Consider the following 25,340-nt stretch of genomic DNA (forward strand, 5'->3'; position numbering starts at 1 on the left):
CACACACACACACACACAACACACACACTGCACACATATACATACACACACCCCACACGTACATAAACACACTACACACATACCACACATACACAGATACTACACACACACACCACACATACACACACACACCACACAACACACACACCACACACATACACCCACACCACACGTACACACATACACACCACACACATATACACACACCACACACCCAGACATACACACCACACACATCACACATATGCACATACGCACACACCACACACACACCCCACACACACACCCCACACATACACACCATACACATACACACACACCACACACACACCACACACATACACCACACACATACACATACACACACGCCACACACACAGACACAACCACACACATGCACCACAAACATACACACCACACATATACACCACACACACACACCACACACATACACATAAGCACACCACACACACCTCCACACACACACCTCACACACACCACACACCACACACATACACATACGCACACCACACACACATACACCTCCACACACACCACGGACACACTTCCACACACATATGCATACACAGCACACACACACCTCACACCACCACACACACACATACACATGCACACACATACACACACATACACACACCACATACACACATACACACACATTGTGTGCAGTTCTGCAGTTAAAAAACTTGGGTAACTTTTTCAGACTTTGTCCTAAACTAATTTAATCAAGGAACTTTTTTTTAAGGATACATACCACGTTCTGTAGAGTAGTGTTTTGTTTAATATACCACTCTGGAAAATGCTTATAAAGGCATCACTGGACTGAGTGTACTTCAGGAAAATCATCCATAGATACTATTCGTTTCAAAATCTGGTAAGAGTTAGGTGGCAGAGAGACTAAATTCTCCACCAAGATCTGGAGTGCAGATATTCTTTATTGCTACTTAAAGGCAAATCTGTCTGCCTCACACGTCACATGAGTAGGGGTGACTTTGGTGAATCCTAAGGCTGTACTGGAGCTTGTCACTTGGCTACGCATCTATCTCAGACCTGCTGACAGGACCAGTGTATTTCTATGGGGTTCTGGGTCAAGCAGTCCAGCCTCTTACTGGATCGTGTCTCTCAAGTCAGCCTCTGTGGAGTTATATCCGCTTCCCCCAGAGTGCGGTGCGAAACCAGCACATAGTGAGCATGGAGCTCACTAGACTGAGTGAAATGTTCCTGGGCTGTGGGGACTTCACGAGACCACATCTAATTTTTGCACAAATATCTGTCACTCACCACCTACCTGTGCTCATCTGGTTGCTCGGTTGGGATTTTTTGACAGGAAATAGGAGACTTGGTTAAATGTCTGTGTAACTTTGAGATGCTTAAGGAGAGAGACACTTTGCACTGACCCCAACAGGTTTCCTTATGCACCTGATTACAACAAAGAATCTCGGGTTCTTGCTTGGGAGAGTGGCTGAGCAGCTTTGCTGCACGTTGGCTTGTCCACCCAAAAGGAAAAACCTGCGGTCCAGAGCCCCAGGGTGACTAATGAACATGTGTGTGATGAGGGAGAAAAAAGTTTGGGGCAATATTATCTTTTGGGGGTAACTGCCTTTGAGGCTGTCTTCCTGGTTATTTTGATTTGAGGCTGTCTTCCTGGTTATATTTCTGTGTGATTCACAGAAGAGAGAGGGACCTACACATTGGTCATCCTCAAGATTTTCAGGGCCATCCTAGAATAGCCTCACCCTGGATCCCAGGAACAGACCTCTTTATCAATAGTGGCATTCCTTTACATCCTCAGCTAAGTATAGTTATGATGATTGCTTTAGAGCACTCTAAAAAGAGTGACTACAGTGGCCGTGTTTGCCTTTATACTTTGAAAAAAGAATGTCCACAACAATAAATATTTATGAAGCTTTATAATTAAAAAATACGTTCTTTAGCTAGAGACTGCTAGTGTTGAAAAGACCACCCCCACCTCCCCTCCTCATTTTACCAATGAGGAAACCGAGGCCTTAGGGTCAGATAAATTCATCAAAAGCTCCCTACTAGGGGATGAGCTGAGATAATATCTTAAGTCCTCTTGAAGGAAGCTAATCTGACACACGTATGTTCCCCATAGGGCCGTCACATTCTTATGGTCACACTATATTCAGATGCCGTATTACTCTGTTCTCATGCTGCTGTAAGGACAAACCCAAGACTGGGTAATTTATAGAAGAGAGAGGTTTAATGGACTCACAGTTCCATGTGGCTGGGGAGGCCTCACAATCATGGTGGAAGGTGAAGGAGGAGCAAAGGCATGTCTTACGTGGCAGCAGGCAAGACAGTGTGTGCAGGGGAACTGCCCTTTATAAAACCGTCAGATCTTGTGAGCCTTATTCACTATCAAGAGAACAGCACAGAAAAACCCACCCCATGATTCAATTACTTCCCATCAGTTCCCTCCCATGACACATGGGGATTAAGGGAGCTACAGTTCAAGATGTGATTAGGGTGAGGACACAGCCAAACCATATCAAGTGCTATCTTAGCAAAATCGCCACCAAAAAAAGGATGAAAATTCCCAAACACAGGCCACTAGATAGACTATAGGAAGGACAATTTTTACAGCACCAGAGCTTGTTTGATCTCAGATGGAAACATGTGCCTCAGGTGACTTAGATTTTTTGCTGCTCTGTACACGTTGGAGAATGACTGTGAAAGTGCCATCAGTTTGATTTGGAGGTGACAAGTAGGTTTTAGCAAGTAGGTGAATTTGCAAATATGGAATCATGAATGATGAGAATCGGCAAGATTTCTTCATTCTTTTGAGGTGGCATGTAAGCCCCCAGGCACTTAGGAAGGTCGGAGGGAGATGGATGAAGATGAGGATTACGGTCTCTGCCCTTTATTAAGAGCCTCCTGTGCACGGGTAAGGCTAAGCACTTGATGTTTTGCTGGGGCTGACCACAAGCCCCAGGGAACAGAAGTGTGTAGTCACAGGCAGAGCCAGCCCCCTCATCTTGCTTTGGTGTATCCCATTTTGTAAATCAAGAGTCAAGACCATGACCATGAAGAATTCAGAGTGGAGACAGAAAAGGGCAATTTATTTAGTCCCACCAGCTGGCAACCAGAATGCCAAAGCTCCAGAATCCTGCAGCCCTGGGACAAATGCCCTGAGGATGCACAAGCCCACGGAATCCCAGAATTCCAAATGTCCTTTGGCCCAGCTCCAGCTTCCAGTCTGTCCAGTACCATGAACTACTGCCAATTCCTCATGTTCTCTTTGTTTCCAAGGTTCTTGTCTGAGCAGGGAGGCGGTAGGGGTCTGAGTGACTGTGAGGCACACACAGCGAATGTCTAGAAGGAGGCCTGGGCCTAAGGAGGGGTTCTCAAGAGGGAGATTATGCTCTGGCATGTTTCCATCAAAGAACTTTTATTTCCTAATGTTTATTCTTCAGCTCAGCCTCAACTGTACCTGCCTAGCTGGTGTTAAACTAATGAATCTAACATTCCCTTCCCTTTGCATTGGGGTTTGAGTGTGAAACCAGTTTGACAGGGAATTGGGGGAGAATTTGTTTGGATTTGCCTTGACGAGGCCTTTTTCAAAGATTGGGGAGGCCACTGGTTTCTCTTAAAAGTCAGCAGTGCCCCAGGGAGAATGTAGGGACTGTCCTTCCACGGTTGTCTTGGATTTCAGGCTCTCTAGAAACGTCTGGCCACTGGTTGATTGACATGGCATGGACTTTGTAAAAACAAACAATACGATATTGAACCTTGGGGGAACTAGCACTTGATAACATGGCTTGCTTAAGGAAGTTATAAAGAAGAAATAAGAAATGGGGAAAATTCTGTTAATTCTGTTAATGGGAATCAGAACAATTCTAAGATTATCCACTGGGTGGCATTTTATTTAATGTTACTGCATACAGTCATGCATCACTTAACAAAGGGATACCCTCTGAGAAATGTAAAGTTAGGCGATTTCATCATTGTGTGAACATCGTGGAGTGCACTTACACAAACCTATATGGTCTAGCCTACTACACACCTGGGCTACCATGTCTAGGTACCTGGGTTACCTATTGCTCCTAAGGTACAAACCTGTGCCACGTGTTGCTGTACTGAACACTGTAGGCAGTTGTAACACAATGGTATTTTTGTATCTAACTGTATCTTAACATAGAAAAGATGCAGTAAAAATGCTGCATTATAATCTTACATCCTATCATACCATTATCGTATATGCAGCCTGCTCTTGGCTGAAATGTCATTATGCGGTGGATGGCTATACATGCTTCCAGTTGGGGCAGGTCCACAATCTAAATTATTTCTGGGAATTGCCGTTTAAGACTTCTGAAGAGTGGGGAAATTTGCTTAGGTGGGATTCTCTTGCTTTTTACACTAATTAAATACATTTTTAAAAAGTTCCTTTTCCACACTCTGCACACTTCTTACCATCATTCTTATAAAGACTAGAAGTTTGAGCATAAAGACTATTTTTTTCATAGTTGCATATGTCTACCTCAAATAATGCCTGGCAAAGAGTTTATGGGTTCTGCATACACGCATGCCTGATGAATGAATGAATTAGGAATTACGGCTACAGCAGCGTGCTACTTGGATGCATTTAATTCGAATTAAATTCGAATTCAGAACACATTAGCCTACAGTTGGGCAAAATCATCTAACACAAAACCTGTTTTATAATAAAGAATTGAATATCTCATGTAATTTATTGAACACTGACCTGAAAATGGAAACCAGAATGGTTGGATACTCAGAGTATCCTACTGAATGGTTACTGCTTTCACACCACCGTAAGTCTGAAATTTGTTCAGTCAAACCATCATGAGTTGGGGACTGTTTGTAGCAGGGGTCAGCAAACATTTTCTGTAAATGGCTAGATAGTAAGTGATTTAGCCTTGGTGGACCATACTGGTTTTGTGTCAACAGCTTGATGCTGCTGTTGCAGGTTTGAAAGCAGGCAGATAATATCACAAGGCATAGCTGTCTTCCCATAGAACTTTATTAGCAAAAACAGGCAGTCTGCTGGATGTGGCCCATCAGCTGCAGTTTACCCTGATCTACATGAAAGCATACACTGGCATCATACAAATGTTAGAAACCAATGTAGTAAAAGAGAAAGAGATTTCAAGACTCTCTGAATAGTAGAATGTATGCTCTCCGTTCACCAAATCCCATTCCACCTTCCACCTGAACACATGGGAAGACCACATTTGCCAGCCTCCCTTGCACTTAGTGGGAGCCTTGTGACTAATTCTGGCCAATGAGCTGTGTCCAGAGGCAAAGTCCACCATGTCCAGACCTGGCCCATAAGACTTCCTGAACACTGCTCCATGCTCTCTTCCCTCCCCTGCAGACTGGGTACAAATAATCTAGTGAAGGACTCCAGGGCCCTTCAAGTTGGTGTACTCACTTGCTGGAGTGAGCCTGGATCCCTGAATAACTCTGTGGAGGAGAGTCCTCCCCACCCCTACTGTGACCTCATAATGGACTGTAAAGGGTTGTAAAATACGCCTGTGCTGTTAAGGCACTGAAAGTCAGGGATCATTAGCCTGTCCTCTCTAATAATACCATGTCTGGGCTCAGATCTGGATAAAGGAAAGAAACTGAAAAATAAATGGAGTTCTCTCCAGGGCTAACAGCCTCCTGTCTGGCATGCCTGCACTTTTTGAGTGGGGAAGAGAGGGACGAGGAGGTTTTGGTGCTCGCAGTCTTAGAAAGTTTATGCATAAGAAGTAGTACTGTAGTTTGGGTCTGAGAAACGGGACCTTGAAGAGAGAGTCACTGTGAGGTAGGGTGGCAGAAAGGAGCAGATAACAGATAAGTAGCTTTTACAGAAATTATACATTGAGGCTGGGCATGGTGGCTCACGCCTGTAATCCCAGCACTTTGAGAGGACGAGGTCAGCAGATCACTTGAGGTTAGGAGTTGGAGACCAGCCTGGCCAACATGGTGAAACCCCATCTCTACTAGGCGTGGTGGTGTGTACCTGTAATCCCAGCTACTCGGGAGGCTGAGGCAGGAGAATTGCTTGAATCCGGGAGGCAGAGGTTGCAGTGAGCTGAGATTGTGCCAATTGCACTCCAGCCTGGGCAACAGAGTGAGACTCCGTCTCAAAAAAAAAAAAAAAATTGTACATGAACTGCACCAAAACTTGTAGCCAGGATTTATACTTGGTGTGATAGTTCATCTCTGCACTGGTTAAAATGGATTTCTTTAAGCTAGCCTAGAACCTCCCATGCTAACATCATTTCTCTCTCTCTCTTTGGCTGTATAAAGTAAAATTTACTAAAGTTAAAATAATCAACCAGTACCACAACCTCAGTGGCTTAGCAAAATGAAGTTGATTTTGTAGTCACATCCGTGTCAATTCAGTATAAGTTGGTGGGGGTGTGGCACTTGGGCTCTGCTCCCCAGTCATTCAAAATCCAGATCCCCATCACCTTGAGCATCTCCCCCCACCCCTTCTCCTTCACTCTCCCTCACCTGAGGAATGGGAAAAGAAAGATGGAGGGGGATTGCATGGGAGGTTTTGGAGTCAGGCCCGGTCATGGCATGCATTGCTTCAGCCTGAATTCCCTCACTCAGAACTCAGTTACACGGGTCCACCAGGAATGCTGAGAGACACAGCACGACCCGCGAGCCCACGAAGAAAGCAAAATAGGATGTGCTGGACCCGCGGCCATCCTGGCTTAGTGGGAAAACACTTTGAGCTCCCAATAACCAACTGTACAAGTAAGTTTCTGAAACCAACCTGTTCTTAAATTGAAGCCTTGCTGGTGTTTTGTTGAATTACTGCAAGCCTTTGGTAATGCTTCCTTGTCTGGAAGGGCCGTGAAAATAATCCAACACCAGAAAGAGAATGAGATTTCTCACAGCTGATTGTGCCGCTGCAGGAAGCCGACAGGTGGGGCAAAGCATTTATTACTTTCTCTGTGGCGGGATCTTTTGGTCTGAGAGCTCCCGTGAGCCCTGCCGCTCTGGTCACTCACCTTTTCTGCCCTTCCCTGCAGAGCCGCAGTCTTTTCCCCAGCAGGTCCCTGGTCACTGGAAAATTGGGAGTAAACCCTGCCGTCCTCGCAGCAGCAGGCTCCGCAGATTCTGAAGATAGTCACAGACAAAAGAGATATTCCTCTTGCTAAGTTGGACTGTCAGTGATAAAACAATTTTTCTGTGCTAAAGAACTGAAAGAACTCTCTCAACTAGAGGAGGAAGGGAAGGAACAAGACAGTGAACAAGATGGTGACAGGGACAGAAAACTCTATCTTCCCATATAACATGACCACGTTTAATGGCCCCTGGGCACATACAATCAACTGGCCCAAACAAATATATATTGTTTAAAGATGGGGTCTCGCTGTTGCCCAGGCTGGAGTGCAGTGGTGTGATCATAGCTCACTCCAGCCTCCAACTCCTAGGCTCAAGTGATCCTTCTGCCTCAGCCGCCAAGTAGCTGGGACTACAGGCGCGTACCACCATGCCTGGCAAAATTTTTTTTCTTTTTCTTTTTTTTTTTTTCTTCTTAGAGACAGGTCTCACTTTGCTGCCTCAGGGTGGTCTTGGACTTCTGGCTTCAAGTGATCCTTCCCCCTTGACCTCCTAACATGTTGGGATTACAGGCATGAGCCACCTTGCTGGGCCCCAAAACTCTTTTCTGAGAAGCAGCTCCACTGGCCAAATACACGCATTCCTTGTTTGGAGAGTGTTGAGGAAGTTGGGCTACCAGATGCTGTTTGGAAAATTTCACTAGACTGTGTTCTACTGAGGATTTAGGCGCTTTCCAGAGCATCTTAGAGAAAGACATGTGAAATGTGATGTAGTAAAGGCTGGTCTGGTCCCTTTCTCGTACCCCTGCTCCATACACAAAGCAATCTTTGGCAAGCATAGGCAGGAAGCCATGTTCGTGGCAGCAAGAAGGGAAGATGTAGCCCCTTCTCCTTCCCCCCCATCAGGCCACCTCTAGTGGGAAGTACTAGTTGGCTTATCCCTTCACTCCTCCCCAGTTGAAATGTCTCCTTTCCTTTGAGCTCAGCATTCGCGTGGGGCTGTGTTGTCATTCCTACTCAAAAGGATAGCTGTAATTCTGAAATCCTCAAGGTTAGGGCCTATTTCTATTCCCAGCAGCCAGCCCTGGATCTGGCATGGAGCAGGGGCGGGACGCTGTGCACTGAGTGGTGAATGAGTCTGCCTGCTGGTGCCCAGCTGAGTGTGGGACATCTAGGGCACCCCAACTGAACCCTAAGCTACCTCCCCCTGGACCTAAGGTGATCAGGGATTTTGTCTGTACATAGAATTGAGTGGACCATAATGGAAGCTCTTGTGTGTCAGGGAATCGGAGGTGCACAGAGTGCTGGGGAACGATGGGCTCATGATGGGGACTGAACCGTGTTGGCTGCTGGAGCTGCGAAGAAGACACTGGAAGGCTATTGCTGCTGCATGTTTCGGGGGGCCTGAGGCCGCTACAGGTCAGCAGGGCTGGCAGTCAAGGAGAAAACGGGGATGCAAAGCAGGGAAGAGCAAGGGCAGGCTGGAACCTGCAAAGACAAAGCAGAACCCACGAAAACCAAGTGGATTCTGGGGGGATGAACTAGAACCTGCACAGGTGTCACCATCCTGACGGTGCAGGTAACTTGTGGAAGAAGCTGGCACCCTTGGCCACAGATCTGTACATGTGCCTGCCCCAGGATGTGGAGAAGCTGACCCATGATGTGGAGAAGCTGAAGGAGAAGAGCCAGGCAGGAGTTAAATGTGCTAAGGGCACCTGTGAGGTTGACCAGAAGATCAGCTGGGCTGATTTTAAGCAGAAGCAGGCCTCTGACCTTCAGACCTGGAAAGTGGCTGCATCCTTCTGCCTTGCAAGTCTCTTTCCATTTCTTCTGTGGCCAGCCCTAACCCAGAACCAAACGTGGTGGGGCATTCTGGGAAACATCAGTAGGTTCAGCTAAGCCGGCAAGGTGCAAGGCCACACATACCATCTCTCAACTGCATTATTCACACTCATGCAGCTACAGGTGTTTAAGTGTTTTATCACAGGAGCCTTTGGAAAGAGACTTTTTAGTGAAACACACTGAAGTTTGTTTTTTTCAGAGACAAGGTCTTGGTCTGTTGCTCAGGCTGGAGGGCAGTAGCGCAATCATAGCTTTACTGTAGCCTCTAACACCTGGGTTCAAATGATCCTCCCGCCACAGCCTCCAGAGTAGCTGGGACTACAGGCACGCATCACCATGCTCAGCTAATTTGTTTTTATTATTTTATTTTTAGAGATGTGGGTCTTGTTTTTTTGCCTACGCTGGTCTCGAAATTCTGGCTTTAAGTGATCCTCTCACTTTGGCCTCCCAAATTGCTGGGATTAATTACAGTGCCCAGCCCTGACTGAAGTTTTGACTGATAAGAAAAGATAAAGTAACTAACTTGGCCCCTCATGCCAACACTTTGTGGCCAGTAAATTCTGTTATTTATTTTTGTTGTTGGAGAAAAGAGGAAGGGAAAGAGAAGGACAAAGATTGTAGTAGAAATAAAGATTTCTGTTGAATCTTGAATTGGGTTTAAAAAGCTTCCTTCCATTCTGAGTGCGTGGGAGATTGAAGTCTAGGTGGCTTTAGCCCAGTGTTTAATATTGAAATGTCTGCAGAGTGGGTGCGGTGAGCTTGCAGTGCAGGAGGTGGGGAGGTGAGTCCCTGCTGAGCTTAGAGTTTCTAGAGAAGATGAAAATTGATCAAAAGAAGCTGGAAATCCATTTTTTTTACATGAAGTCTTAGTAATTAAATATTCTAGATATGCTTTTAAAAGTATTTTTATAAATATTCTAGGTGTGCTTTTAAAAAGTATATATTCTACAGTTATTTTGAATGCATCAAAAGGTATCTGTAAATTCAAATTTGCTGATCATAATGTTTGAGTTGTCTATATTTTTCCTGAGTTTTTTGTTTATACTCTCAGTGAGAGAGGTACGTTCAAATCCCTATATGATGAAGATTTGTCCATTTCTCCACTTTCATCTGTGAAATTTTTCTCCATAGATTTTGATCCTATGTTAATAGCTACATAAAACTTTAGAGCTGCTATATTTTTCCAAATCTTTAGGTCATTCGAAATGTCCCTCTCTTCTAGCTCTAGCTATGCTTTTCACCTTGAAGTCTGCTTTTATCTTAGTAGAGAGACTCCAGTTTCCTCTGGGTTAGTGTTTGCATGGTAGATCTTTTCCATCTTTTTTTTTGTCATCTGTCTTTGCAGTTGTCCCATCTCCTTATGCTTGATTATTTTGGTTGGTACCCTGGACACGTATTTGAAAACATAATTTGAGGATGAGGAAGATGTTATCTCCCAAACTCCGAAAGGGAGTTTCCTTTTCTTCTGCCAGGTGTCTGGAGGTACTAGATATCTGAGATTGTCATGATTCCAGGCTGAGCTGCAAACCCCTCAGGGCTGCCCTGTGGAATCCTAATGCAGAGCCAAAGGGTGTATGAGGGCCTTTTGCTCTTGCAGAGCCTTAGACCTCAATCCTTGTCACTCTACCCTGTGATGTTGGAAAAAGAACTGCTTAACCATCAACTGTCCCTTCCAGAGTTGACAGAAGCCCCAGGAGTAAAACATCCCCATTGCAGGGCTCATCTGCCTGGGCACTGTCTTCCCCCGTATGGTGGCTTAGCAGTTATTAACTATTGCATCTTTGCATTAGCTTTCTTTCTTTTTTTGAGACATAGTCTCACTCTGTTGCCCAGGCTGGAGTGCAATTGTGTGATCTCAGCTCACTGCAGCCTCCACCTCCCAGGTTCAAGCGATTCTCCTGCCTCAGCCTCCCGAGTAGCTGGATTATAGGCATGCATCATATGCCCAGCTAATTTTTTGTATTTTTAGTAGAGATGGGGTTTTGCAATGTTGGCCAGTCTGGTCTTGAACTCCTGGCCTCAAGTGATCCCTCTGCCTCAGCTTCTCAGACTTCTGGGATTATAGGCATGAGCCACTGCACCAGGCCTGCGTTAGCTTTCTACTACTTTCAAGCATATTTGCAAAATATTTTGTCTGCCATTTCTGGCTGCCCTTAGTGGGAGAGTTGATTCAAATTTCCTAGTCATCCTCCTTTACCAGAAGCAGAAGTTCCTTGTTTATTTTCTATAGGAAAAACTCCTTTCTCTGGCATAGTTAACTAGCATTTTCTTTATGATGTAATGTTTTGCTTCAAAAGCTAATGGTTATGGAATATTGAAATTTTACTTCATATTTTTTAATAGAACACATAGTGTAATTCTGGACACATAAAACACAGTATAATTCTGTAGTCGTTAAAGAGGGGTGATTTTACAAAAGTTGGAAATACTATGCTACAAAGAGTTCTTATATTTAATAATATATGTTATCTTAATCTCACTTATTTTTACAAAGCTGATATTGCACATCACAGTAGACACTTGAAATAGTAAGTTTTTATTATCTATAATACGTGTATTAGTCCGTTCTCACATTGCTATAAAGACATACTGGAGACTGGGTAATTTATAAAGGACAGAGGTTTAATTGACTCACAGGTCCACATGGCTGAGGAGGCCTCAGGAAACTTACAACCGTGGCAGAAGGGGAAGCAAGCACCTTCTTCACAGGCAGCAGGAGAGAGTGTGAGCGTGTGAAGAGGGAACTGTCAAGCACTTAGGAAACCATCACATCTCATGAGAACTCACTCACTATCACGAGAACAGCATGGGAGACACCGCTCCCATCATCCAATCACCTCCCACCAGGTCCCTCCCTCGACACGTGGGGATTATGGGAATTAGAATTCAGGATGACATTTGGGTGGGGACACAGAGCCAAACCATATCAATATGTTAGTAAATATTAATATTAACAAAATATTAAGACAGGAGCAATTTGCTCAACAGATCTATTGTATATCATGATGACTAAGTTAATAATAATATATAGTATATTTGAAAATTACAGGCTGGGCGTGGTGGCTCACACCTGTAGTCCCAGCGTTTGGGATGCCGAGGTGGGCGGATCACTTGAGGTCAGGAGTTCAGGACCAGCCTGGCCAACATAGTGAAACCCCATCTCTACTAAAAATACAAAAATTAGCTGAGTATGGTGGCGGGTACCTGTAATCCCAGCTACTCCAGAGGACGAGGCGGGAGAATTGCTTGAACCCTGGAAGTGGAGGTTGCAGTGAACCGAGATTGTGCCACTGCACTCCAGCCTGGGGACAGAGCAAGACTGCATCTCAAAAAAAGAAAAAAGAAACAAAGGAAATTGCTAAGGGAGTAGATTTTAAGTGTTCTTACCACAAAACAATAAGCATATGAGGTAATACAAATGTTAAACAGCTTGATTTAGCCACTCTACAATGTATACATATATCAAAACACCAAATTGTAAGCCATAAATATATACAATTTTGTCAATTAAAACATAAGTAAATAGAAATTAAAAATATAAAATTTAACCAAAATGCTTAATGATCTGACAAAGGAACAAGGACTCTAGCTTAACTGGGAAAGTCAGTCTTGAACAGAGAGCTCGGAGCCCTGCTGTCCTGGGGCATTCATAGGGCAGGAAGCACCCCCGTGGGGAGGATCTGGTGGAGACGGGGCTGCCTGCTGGGCTCTGGGTCCCAGCCAGAGGGCCTCACCACGCTCGACAGGGACTGTCACCGGCAGCCGTGGATCCCTGCGTGAAACTGGCAGGGCGCCACTTCATCAGCAGCTCCTTTTACTGTTAGCCTGGGAATTTCCGAATGAAACACACACAGAGGACATCTGTTTTCCAGGTTTCCCTGTCAGAGCAGTGAATATGGTGATTTTGTTTGAGAAAGGAAAAAGAGAAAGCCTGATATGAGCTCAATTTTGAGAGCCTGGTCATGTTTCTGTATCACTGAGTTTGCTCCTAAAATATTTACTCCTTTGAGAGTGATTTTTTTTTTTCAATTAAATGAATGTGTTAGGCAATTTCAACTCATGATGTTTCTCTAGCCTAGGACTCTCTGTGAACCACAGACAGACCCATTTTATCCATCTGCCTTTTAGACATCTTCACTTAGATGCTGGCCACCTCAGACTCAGCATGCGCCCCACCCAAGTCACATCTCCCCTAACCCTTGTCCTCTTCTGACTCTTTGTCTTCTCTTTCCCTGAGATGAAGCAGGCCTTAAATGCTTTCCCCACAGTGCATGAGGGCCCCTTGTGCTCAGAGTGCAGGTGCTGTAGAGGTCGTTTGAACAGGTCCATCAAAGTACCCAGATACCTGTGGATGAGCTGCTTGCCAAACCAGAGGGAACTATGCACAAAACTCCACTCTTTTGGGTGATTATCATTATTATTTTTTTTGAAACAGTATCTCACTCTTTCACTCAGGCCGAAGTGCGGTGGCACGATCTTGGCTTGATGCAGCCTTGACCTCCCAGGCTTAAGCAATCCTCCCACCTCAGCCTCCTGAGTAGCTGGAACTACAGGCACAACTACCACACCCAGATAATTTTTATATTTTTTGTAGAGATGGGGTCTCACCATGTTGCCCAGCTGGACTTGAATTCCTAGGCTCAAGCGATCCTCCCACCTTGGCCTCCCAAAGTGGTGGGATTACAGGCGTGAGCCACCGCATCCAGCCAACTCCACTCTTGTAATACACAGACATTGTTAAGGGTCTACAGAAAGTCATTCATTTCATATTCCATATTCCAATTAAAAATTGTATTTAAATAAAGGTAACAGGGTACTCCCTCCTTCCTCTCTGCCCTTCCTAATACTTGTCCCTGGAACATTCTCTGGGGCCTCAGCTGCCACTCTCTCCACCAGCCATCCTCATAATGACTTGTGACTAAAGAACAGACCCTTGCTAGGCCATTCTCATTCAGAGGGACAAAAATGACTTCTCTGACCAAGAACTTTTCCAAATAAATGGAGACTAAAGGAACACAACCACTAAATGCAACACATGATCCTACACTGGGCTGCAGACCAGATAAAGGACATTCCTGGAACAACTGGCAAACTTTGGATGAGGCCTGAAGATGAGTAATTTTTAATAATGAATAATAATGTTGCGTCCATGCCTATTTCCTGATGCTGGTCATTATACTGTGATTATGCAAGATGATGTCCTTGTTTTTAGGAAATCACACTAAGTCTCTAGAGATAAGGTGGCATTGTGCCTGCAACTTACTCTCAAACATTTCAAGAAAAAAGTAAATGTGTGTGTTGGCCCACATGGGTTTGAAGTGTGTGTGTGTTTGCACACACACGGAGGGAGAAAGGACGAATGATAAATCAAAGTAGTTAATTGTTCACAGTTGACCAGTTTTGAAAGGCATAGAAGAAGTCTTTGTACCATTTTCCCCACATCTTTGCAAGTCTTATATTATTTCACAATAAAAGGTTTTTTAAAAAAAAAAAAAATCGGCTAGGCGTGGTGGCTTATGCCTGTAATCCCAGCACTTTGGAAGGCTGAGGTGGGTGGATCACTTGAAGTCAGGAGTTCGAGATCAGCCTGTCCAACATGTTGAAACCTCATCTGTACTAAAAACACAAAAATTAGCCAGGGGTGGTGGTGAGTGCCTGTAATCCCAGCTACTCGGGAGGCTGAGGCAGGAGAATTGCTTGAACCCGGTGGGGCGGAGGTTGCATTGAGCTGAGATCGCGCCATTGTGCCCCAGCCTGGAAGACAGAGTGAGACTCTGTCTTTTTTTAAAAAAAAAAAATCTTAACAGGTAGGAAAACTAACCAGGTAGTGACCTCCGAACTTGAAGTACTTCTGGGCCTCTCGGGTGCAGTCTGCTCCGAATTCAAGTTCTACTGTTGGGTTTCCAAAGAGGCTGAGCTCTCTGCTTCTTTCAAGCCAGATTCTCCAAATTCCCCTCACCTGGCTAAACAGACAATATGTCTTCCTCTCCTGGTGAGGTCTCCCGGCGACCTGGGAGGTCATATCTATATCTACTCCCCATTTTTCATGTAGAAGCTTGCTTTCCTCTTTGATATCTCACTAGGTTCCACTTTTTCTCTCTACTAAAAGAGCCAAAGGTGGGGTTTATCCATTGCAATGTGTATCAGTCAGGATCTGTGCAGTAGGTCATGCCGCACTAACAAACTGCCCCTGAAGTTCAGCTTACTTAACTTTGTTGAAGATAACTTTTGAGTTGATTTCTCACTCATGCCACATATCCAGCATGGCAAGTGAGGGCATATCTATGTTCATTGTAGTTACTTAGGAGCTCTGGGTGATGGAGGCACCATCTTGTCTCATGCTTCCAAAATCACCACAGCAGATGAAAATGAGTGTGGTGCATTACCCACTGACTCTTTAAAGTTTCTTTCTTCCTTTCCTTCCTTCCTTCCTTTTTTCTTTCTTTCTTTTTCCCTTCCTTTCCTTTGCTTTGCTTCCCTTCCCTTCCCTTCCTCTATCTCTCTCTCTCTTTCTCTTTCTTTCTCTTTCTTATACAGGGTCTCATTGTGTTGCCCATGCTGGTGTGCAGTAGCTCCGTCTCACTGCAACCTCTGCCTCCTGGGTTCAAGCAATACTCCTGCCTCAGCCTCCTGAGTAGCTGGGATGACAGGCATGTACCACCAAACCCAGCTAATTTTTATATTTTTAGTAGAGACAGGGTTTCACCATGTTGGACATGCTGGTCTTGAACTCCTGGCCTCAGGTGATCCGCCTCCCTCGGCCTCCCAAAGTGCTGGGATTACAGGCGTGAGCCACAGCACTTGGCCATAATGTTTATTTTCAAAAGAGACAAGTGATTTCCGCTCACATTTCATTCACCCTAAAGTCCAATCCTACATTGTGTTTGTGAGAAGGAGAGAGAGAAATGCATTTGTCACAGCCCTGATGATCGTTGCAGCACTAAAGCTCAGCAGTTAACCTGATTTTGATAGTGAAACTTAGCAAAGCAGCAAAAGAGGCATGCCCACAAGAAGCAATGATGCTGAGGGCCACCAGGGCCCAAGTTAGGATTACAGAGTGGCCAAGTGTCGCCTGAGCATCATCTCCTCCTCTGAGAGGCGGCCCTGACCTGCTCTGTGTGTGCTCCCACTGTGACCTGCACGGGCTTCCATCTTCCCACCCTAGCATGCTTTCACTCTTATTTTCTCATAATTTTCTGTCTTGTTAGGTAGATGGATTTTACATGCACCACAGATGTTTACTGAATGCACATATCAGTAGAAGACACCTATTATTTGCAATAGAAGGCACTGCACTAGGTTCTGGGATATAAGAACAAATAAGACATTGGTTCTGCCCTCATGACATTTCTTGGCCGGCCATGAAGACAGAGAGGAAAACAGACATTTTACATTGAGAGAGTAGAGCTCAGCACAGCTGACCTATTTGGGAAGCAAGAGGGTGGCAAGAGGAGGGGAGGACGTGGGAGAGAGCTGTTCTGCATCACACTGGACAAACACTGTCCAGGTTCTCCATCCGTCATTCTCACCAGCCAAGAATAGGGCCCGTGATGTACAGCATGCCAGTGGTGGGATTAGAAGTCAGGGTTTAGAGGCTACTGATGTGTCCTGTTTTTGCAAACAAGAAATACTTATTAGACATCTGCTACAATAGTAAAGGCTAATTCTACTTACATTTAAGTAACACTTTATAATTCAGGTACCCCTGGAAATCATGGCTCGTTTTACAAATGAGGACACTGAGGCAGGTAACTTGTTGGGGTCCTTAAAAGTCCCAACTACACTGTTTAGAACTCAGGTCCTGATTCCCAGTCCAGCGCATTTTCCAGTAATCCATCCTGCCTGGACCTTGTTTGAGACCCTAACCTGCCTGCAGGTCCTACAGTCTCCAGGAAGAGTTTACATTCACTTTCCTGATAGGTGTGGGGAAAAGTCACATCAATTCAATCACAGTCCTTAGTTAGGATGAGCCAAGTGGATGTGTAAGATCCTCCTTTTCTCTGGCTTGCTGTTGGTTAATTATAAGGATCAACAATGCACGATAAAAGTGACTTTTTAGGAGGTACCATCTACACTTGAGATCCCAGCTACCAAGCAGATGCTTTGCTGACTCACAGCTGCTGGTGTAGCCAGCCCTGCATGGTGATGTAACTGCCGTGGGATGCAGAAAGATGGGAGGGGGAAGAAGAGCCTGGGGTCCTGCTTCTCTTGCCAGGATTCACTTGTCTGCTACAACTTGCAGCCAAGGAAAGGATGCTGAGTCTCTGGGGCCAACGCGTGGAAATGTTGTGGCTGCAGGCCAACCTTTCTTTTCCATTTTCTGAGGTTTGGAAAGATTTCTGGCTCATGCTAGCCTCCCATTGATTAAATGAGATAATGTATGTAGAGGCCTTGGCACATAGTGCATAGCCAATAAATGGTAACTGCTGTAATAGTAATAATTACAGTAATAATGGCCTTAATTACTATAGTAATAGAGCGATAGTTATTTAATAATCATAGTAATAATAAATATGATAATATAATAATCAGTGGTGTGGGGAGAGTAGTGCATTGGGAGGGAGGCTTCCAGTGGGAAAGAGTTGTATCAGTGATGCAAGAAAATAAAAAGCAGACTGTGTGGGAATGTGCTGTACTTTCCCTACAATTTTGCTGGCAAGTAAAACTGCTCTAAAAAGTAAAGTCAATTATTATTTATATATATATTTTTTTGAGACAGAGTCTTACTATGTCGCCAGGCTGGAGTGCCTTGGCAGCATCTCGGCTCACTGCAACCTCCGCCTCCTGGGTTCAAGCGATTCTCCTGCCTCAGCTTCCCGAGTAGCTGGGATTACAGGCACGTGCCACCACGCCCAGCTAATTTTTGTGTTTTTAGTAGAGATGGGGTTTCACCATGTTGGCCAGGCTGGCCTTGAACTTTTGACCTTGTGATCTACCCGCCTCTGCCTCCCAAAGTGCTGGGATTACAGGCATGAGCCACCACACCTGGCCAGTTTTTTTTGTTTTTTTTTTTTAAATGAAAGAACAAAATCCCAGACTGATGATTAGTTGTTATTGTGTTTCAGTTCTCTAAAGACAGTGCGCCTCCTTATTGCCTGTACCAGGTGGACCGGCTTCCACCACCCAAACCTTGGTGTGCCATTTTTAAATGGCCTCATTGGCTATGCAGATACTCAAATGAGTCATATGTTAATGAAGAAGTAAAGTTTGCTGGTAGGATGAAAGCTCCAGTGACTCTTTATTCACGACTGGGTGTTGTTGAATGCTGGTGAAACTGGCCCAGGACATGGCTGGGCACAGAAGCTGCAGGTCTTGGGCTGTTGGTGGCTCTCTCCACGGAGCTAAGCAGCCACCTCATCTCCACTCAGCATGGCTGCAGTGGGTGTCTTGGCTGTGAACGGCCCCTGGGAGGGTGCCTACCACGCCCCATAACTAGTGAGAGCTCTCCGAATCCACAGATCAGGGCAAGACTTGTACCGACATTGCCAATGGGTTGGCTTCCTTTCCTTTGCCTGATGCAAGGTTCTCTTTCCTTTGAGTAGGAAAATGCCCAGATAATCAGAGAAGTGGAAGTGGACAAGGTCTCCATGCTCTCCAGGGAGCAGGTGGAGGCCATCAAGCAGCTCTGGCAAGATCCAGGCATCCAGGAGTGTTACGACAGGAGGAGGGAGTACCAGCTGTCGGACTCTGCCAAATAGTGAGTACAGAGCCCAGCCTGACTGCCCGCGGTGCTTTCAGGCAAACTCGGCCACACTTCAAAGAAGCTTCTCGCTGAACGCTGCTGAAATGCGGTGCACAGCGGCAGTGCTACCTGCCTCCGCTTTCCCGTATCCCTCCTGAACTCTTGGTGCCATCTCTCACCACCTTCTAAAGCCCTCGGTCACTCCGTGGATCGCAGACCTCTCTTCCTGCCGACACCCACCTGCTCTCGCTGTGTTCTAAGCCTGTCGTTTTCAATGAGACTCAATCAAATCTGAGGTCCCTTAAGTGGGACTGATCTCCTTTGGAGTGCTGAAATTATCTGATTTAAACAAGAAATACCCTTGCTTTTGGCTTCTACTTTCCTCCTTTCTATATTCCTCTGCCTTTCTCGTTTCCCCATCAGAAGACAGCAGGTCCAATTGCCCTAAAATCTAAAGTCAAGTTTAGAGCAGTGGGGCCGTGGACCCATCAGCTGCTGATCTGGTGCTGCCCTCTAGTGGCGCAGGTAGGAGGCTGCGCTCGCAGCACAGGAAGCTCAATCCTTTGTTTATTGGCTGCCTGCGAAGGCCTACACACTGTATTTTGGATCCATACAGCTCAACTTTTAATTCATTAATCCTTGAAGATAAAAAGATTTCTATTTAGATGTCCCAGCATGCAAACTGTCCCATAGAGATGACAGATTTTCACTTTCTTAGGCATTTACTGTTCACATCTGTAATCCCAGGGACTTCGGAGGCAGAGGTGGAAGGCAGGAATTCCAGACTAGCCTGGGCAGCAGAGCGAGACCTCGTCTCTGCAAAAATTACAAAAATTAGCTGGGCAGCTACTCGGGAGGCTGAGGCGGGAGGATGTCTTGAGCCTAGGAGGTTGAGATTGCAGTGAGCCATGATTGCACCACTGCAGTATAGCCTGACTGACAGAGTGAGACTCTGTCTCAAAAAAAAAAAAAAAAAAAAAGAAAAGAAAATTTAAATAAATAAATAATAATATCCCAGGGCAATGCCTCCTCAGTCTGGTCACTGGGCAAATAGTTTGATATGGGTCCTTCTTAAAGTGGCAATAACTCCTGCTTCTGCAGCTCAGCTCTTTCTCACCTGTCCCATATCATCTTCCATCCTCTGAGGGCTCAGAAATCCCTTCCCCAGACCTACCTCCATCCCTTTGGGTGCCACTGTCACCCTCTGAGCAGGCATTGAGCTGGACAAGGCATTGGGAAGGAAAGGAAGCCAGAAGTGTCACCTCCTGTGGTTTCAATGGCCTTCCTTTGGTGTTTATCCTGGGCTGAGAGTTTAACATCATTAATCCAGGTTGGCACAACCAATCTAAGTACAGGAATGTTTAGATGCAAAAAAGCATCAAGGCAGGAAAATAAAGAAACCCCACTGAGGTGTTAGATCAGCATAGAGAGGTGGAAGAAAGAAAGAGTGCCACGGAGGAGGGCTTGCCTTTGACAGCTCAAGGAGCCAGGAACAGGTACGACGTTCCTGAGCCATACCTGAGATGGCCTGAGATACCTGCCTCTGTGAAGGCCTGGGGACTGGCTAGGGCTCTTGATGTAGATCCATTTCGAAAAGACCCACCAGACCTGCTACAGAGTTCAGTGTAACCCTGAAAACCACGGGGGCAAGGCCACTGACATGGACGAGGGGCGTGGCTAGGGTGGTACTCAGAGCTGTCACAGAGAAAACAGCCTCTCCTAAACCCAGTCGCCCAACCTTCCAAACCAGCCGGACTCAAGGCACTTGCACATTTTCTCCATCTGGGCCAGCAGTTTTCAACCCCTCAGCTAGAGATGTCTGCTGATTGGACAATGTGATGAGTGCTTGTGATGCGCCAGGCACTGTGGTAAGGGCTGCAGGTATTATATACAACCAGTGCTCTCTGCTCTCAGGGAATGTACAGTCTGGTGGAGCAAGTCAGGTATAAATCAAATAATTACATATCAAAGTACAGCAAAAACAGTGATAAGCCCTGGGACTGTATCTGGGCAGGGAGGTGGGTTGTGGAAGGCTGCCCCAGAGCTTTGCTTCTGGAGCTGAAGGCATATGTTGAACAGGGTTTGCCTGTGACCTCTTGGTTAGCCTGCATGCGGACCTGCTCTGCCCCTGACGCGGTGCTGGGACAGGGCAGGGCCGACCTCATTATGCAGGGGGCTCTGCATCTCCAACTCTTGTTAGCGAGGGCCTGAGTTACAGTTATTTCACCTAAAAATGTCTTTTAGAAAGGCCTTAAAGTTTTTTTTTTAAAGGATTCTCTTATTTTACTACAGAAAAAAAAATATGTTTTAAGCTCAGGGCTTCAATATATGGCCAAAAATAAGTTAAGGCAAGCTTTGGGTTATTTTAGGAGATGTATAGTTTCCCAGTGTCTTCAACAGGAAAACTTTTTCTTGTTGCTGTTGTTTTGAATTTCTCCTCGGCCTGTTTTACGCCTGTGTATTTTCTTAGAAACTATTTAATTCATTGAGCAAAGCTTTAGAGAACAGTATCTCCATTATATAATGTTCTTGGACAAGGGTGAGTGGGAGGGAGAAGGGCCTCTGGAGGGAGGATGACAGATGGGGTGTTGGAGAGAGCCATTTCCAACATCCTGGTCCTTCCAGCCCCACTGTCTCCCTCGCCGGTCAAATAGAAGTGATAGAGCTTAGAACCCAGGAGGAAGAGACGGAGTGCTCTGCAGATGTCCCAGAAGGCGCATGAAAGTCCTTCTGACCCATATTGTCTTCAGAACAGTCGTAGGAAGGATGGAGAAGCCTGGCCTGGCGCTGGCTCTCAGGAAAGTCATTGATGGAATTTGTGTGTCTGCGTGGGGCTCACTGTGAGTGGGGGGTGACTTCCTTTGAGTAGGATGGACATTTCTCCCTGCTCTGAAAGGAGAGTCAGTTCCTCGTTCTCTAATAAACAGTTACCTGACTGACATCGACCGCATCGCCACACCATCATTCGTGCCTACCCAACAAGATGTGCTTCGTGTCCGAGTGCCCACCACCGGCATCATTGAGTATCCATTTGACTTGGAAAACATAATCTTTCGGTAAGTCTGTCCCCCTGATGTACCACGAAGAATCTGCCCAGGCTTGGAAGTCCCCAGGTGGATTCTTAAACGTGTTATTCCTAAGCAGGGATTATATCTCTTAGGACAGAGTGACCCACTCTGCCAAGGGTATTTAGAATTGTGGTAGGTAGGTCTCAACCCTGGAATGGAGAGAAGTCACCTTCCTATTACCCTTGGAAAAGAAGGGTTTCCTTACTGGAAACTGGAATGATTATTATGTGTAACACACACTCATACACACACACACACACACAGAAATGTATACTTCTGTATCCCACAAATTGAATATAGTGATTATCGATGTCTTTTCCTTAAAGAGGAATAGTATTTCCTTTCTCCTCTATTTCCTTCTCCAAGATTTATCCTTAGAAAATTAAGGATACAAAAATGTGTATGAAAACTATGAAGAATAATATATACAAACTAACAGCTGTATAAAAATGTATGCATTTCCACTTACAAATATAGGAAATACTTTTAGGATGACTTCAGTGAATCTTCACTGCATTTAATTATGGTAAAAAATGAATAATTATGGAGGGCATATATGTAGCACTGCACATTTCAAAGCACTTTTATATCCACTATTTCTCTTGTTCCTCCTAGCAATTATCACACACGATTTTCTAGTTGAGACAACACACCAGTCCTCCCACATCTGGGTCCTGTCTGATCCCCACTTATAGCTCAGTGCTTCTCTATCCAGAATTGCTGTGTTTGTGAAGCCCTCAGGTCCAGCCCCTCAAAGACGGCCCCCATCTATATTAGCATATCCCTGATTTTAATAGTAGCCCCCTGTGCCTGTGTGCCCATGAATTTCTCTAAACCTTTTCACAGTTAACTGCTTTTTGCAATGTCCAAAACCTCTCAGACTCCCAAGGATTTTGTTTTGTTTTAAAAAATACTTTTATTTCTTCTGAGTTTGTCTTTCTTGGACTGTGATGAATGGGTTTCGCATTACTTTCTAGAGTCTGGTGAATGGGTTTAACATCATCCACCAGTGAAATCTATTACTTTACAACTCACAGCACCTTTCCCAGTGGGATATTTCTGGCCGAAAAATTCTGATCTTTGAAGTTGAGGCCTTTATAGAATGGCTTCTTCAAGCTCAACCTTTTGACAATTGCAATATCCTGTTTCCAGATCGGTTCCCTGCTGTGATAGCCAGTCACGAACACGTCATTGTGGGAGTGGCTGCACCTCCAGGACATGGTTAAGGACAGGATTGAATTTTTCGTTCTCCTTCCTGCACTTTTCTGGACAACAGTTCTGGGTGGTTGGCCTGTGGGCTACCTAACCACATCGACCCAGTGTCTTCAGGGACTGGTGTGTGTGTGTGGTGGGGTGGTGAGGTAGGGGTGGGTGGGGGTGACTTGGCAGCTGTATCTGGTCCATTACGTATTTTCTTTGGCTCACTGGTGCTACTAAAAAACGTCTGAGCTAACACATTGGATACCTTGTTTCTCCTGAAAAGGCAGAGGCTGTGGTCATGGCGAGCCTGCGTTTTGTTCTGCGGAGCTTGGCTGCAGGTACGCGGCAGGCTTCCCTGTAGACAGGGCCCCTGGCTGTTGTGCCGTGTATGTTTTTGTACTTTGGGGAGCCCACTTGGCTCATTCCCATAAACTGCCTGATTCCTGGAGCATTTGAGCTTGTGATCTCTGGGCTAGGAGTTGCTGGAATTTTTCCCAAAGACACAGATAGAGGCTTTGGATTTCCGTACTGGACAGAGGACACTTCTAGGTTTTTATAGGGAACAAGAGGTGGCATCCAGGGAATGCAGAAAGGATTTATAGGTAAATTAGAGGAGGCATAAAAGCAGAATAGGCTTGGGTCCTGAAGCCAGCCTGGGGGACCCGGAAGACAGCTGGCCGCTCCGTCCCTCTCGTGTCTGGTATCCAGGGACTCTACAGTGGTTGTCACAGAACCCAAGTGAATGTTTGCGTTTTCTGCCTGGACACTGATTAGCTTCTTAACCGGCAGGCTCCCTGAGTCACCTCTGCATGTCTTCAGAAATGTCACTTACATTCTCTCCCTTCTTTGCTAGGAAACATCCAGTGGTCCCTCATTGCTTAGAGCAGCAGCATCAAACATGTTAAAACTTAGGACCTCTTTTCTCTCTTACAAATTATTGACGACTCCAAGAGCACTGGGTTTCACGTCCTTTTTCCCCGAAGTGTCATGTATTCCAACCTTTGAACGATCTGTGTTTCTACACAACAGGATGGTGGATGTTGGTGGCCAACGATCCGAAAGACGGAAATGGATTCACTGCTTTGAGAGTGTCACCTCCATTATTTTCTTGGTTGCTCTGAGTGAATATGACCAGGTCCTGGCTGAGTGTGACAACGAGGTACGCTGGGCAGGATGTTTGGGTAGCTGTGGAAGCCAGAGCCTGTTCTGTGGTTTCTAAGAAGGCAACCAGGTCAGGAAATAGACCCTCGCCATTAGGTCAAACAGTGTTGCTACTCAAAGTGTGACTGAGTGCGGCTGAGAATCACGGGCCTGGAACCCGGGTTCTAAACTTGAATGCACACTGGAGTTTGCTGAGGGACTTAATGAAAGCCTGGTGCCTGAGTCCAACCCCAGAGATTCTGAATGAATTGGTGGTGAATGGGGCCTGAGTGGGGGGATTTTTAAAAAGCACCCCAGGTGAATCCACTGTGCTGCTAAGGTTGGAACCTATTCAAAAGCCTGGGTTCTCCTCCTTGGTGGCACAGTGGAATCTCTTGGTGAGCTTTTTAAAAATGCCATCTCTTGGCCGGGCTCGGCGGCTGATGCCTGTAATCCCACCACTTTGGGAGGCCGAGGCAGGCGGATCACGAGGTCAGGAGATTGAGACCATCCTGGCTAACACGGTGAAACCCCGTCTCTACTAAAAAATACAAAAAATTAGCCGGGCGTGGTGGCGGGCGCCTACAGTCCCAGCTACCCGGGAGGCGGAGCTTGCAGTGAGCCGAGATCGCGCCACTGCACTCCAGCCTGGACGACAGGGCGAGACTCTGTCTCAAAAAAAAAAAAAAAAGACCAAAATGCCATCTCTTGGACCAAACACTAAAAATTCATATTTACTGGGTTTAGGTTGAGGCTTCTTTTGAGAGCCCACCAGGGATTCTACTGCACAACCAATGCCGAGCAGCACTATCTCTAAAACACTTTACCTGAGCACAGGCTTCCTAACCTCCATAGGCCCATGGTGCTCCCAAATTAGATTCCTAGTGGAACTGGGGTGGGCAGTGGTGCTAGATGTTTGGGGCTGTTCTGGGGCTGTCTGGGATTGCATCTGCCTTCACGTCTCCTGGGAGGGACTCCCTCAGGGCAGCTGGGATGGATCCAGCCTGGTCAGGCATGCATTGTCCCTTCAGAGTGGTCATAGCACTGGCTGCTTCCAGTTCCATCAGTGGGAGCTGCCCTGAGAGTGAAGAGGACCCTCACAGCCACTTCTCTGTCAGGTTGGGGACAGTATCGGTGGAACACTCATGTCCTCCTCGTCATCTTTTCGCCTGAACTTGCGTTCAGACCTCTTGACCTTTTAAAAAATGTCTTTTGTTTCCAAGGCGTGAAAGTAAATCAATAAAGGACTCAGTCCAGGATTAGATAATAACTAAACAAATTGTATCTTGTATTTCTTGAGAGCAGACTTTTCTCTGAGGAGCATAGCGTATACTACCTAAT

At 45.7% G+C, this 25,340-nt stretch overlaps 1 protein-coding gene and 1 long non-coding RNA gene across 2 annotated transcripts in view; one reads left to right on the forward strand and one right to left on the reverse strand.

Annotated features, from left to right (window-relative positions):
• The window catches only part of LOC105738457, a 76,717-nt gene extending 71,250 nt beyond the window's left edge, over window positions 1-5,467 (reverse strand). The window contains exon 1 of the long non-coding RNA XR_001114260.2: window positions 5,435-5,467. This is a non-coding gene — a long non-coding RNA (uncharacterized LOC105738457). The remainder of the gene's footprint in view (window positions 1-5,434) is intronic.
• Window positions 1-25,340, forward strand: part of GNA14 (G protein subunit alpha 14) — a 224,165-nt gene that overhangs the window by 194,472 nt on the left and 4,353 nt on the right. Inside the window, exons 3-5 of the mRNA XM_003267443.4 lie at window positions 18,452-18,606; window positions 21,519-21,647; window positions 23,889-24,018. Of these exons, the coding sequence (XP_003267491.1) occupies window positions 18,452-18,606; window positions 21,519-21,647; window positions 23,889-24,018 (414 nt within the window). The remainder of the gene's footprint in view (window positions 1-18,451; window positions 18,607-21,518; window positions 21,648-23,888; window positions 24,019-25,340) is intronic.

Source organism: Nomascus leucogenys, chromosome 1a, assembly GCF_006542625.1.
Source record: "Nomascus leucogenys isolate Asia chromosome 1a, Asia_NLE_v1, whole genome shotgun sequence".
Taxonomy (NCBI): domain Eukaryota; kingdom Metazoa; phylum Chordata; class Mammalia; order Primates; family Hylobatidae; genus Nomascus; species Nomascus leucogenys.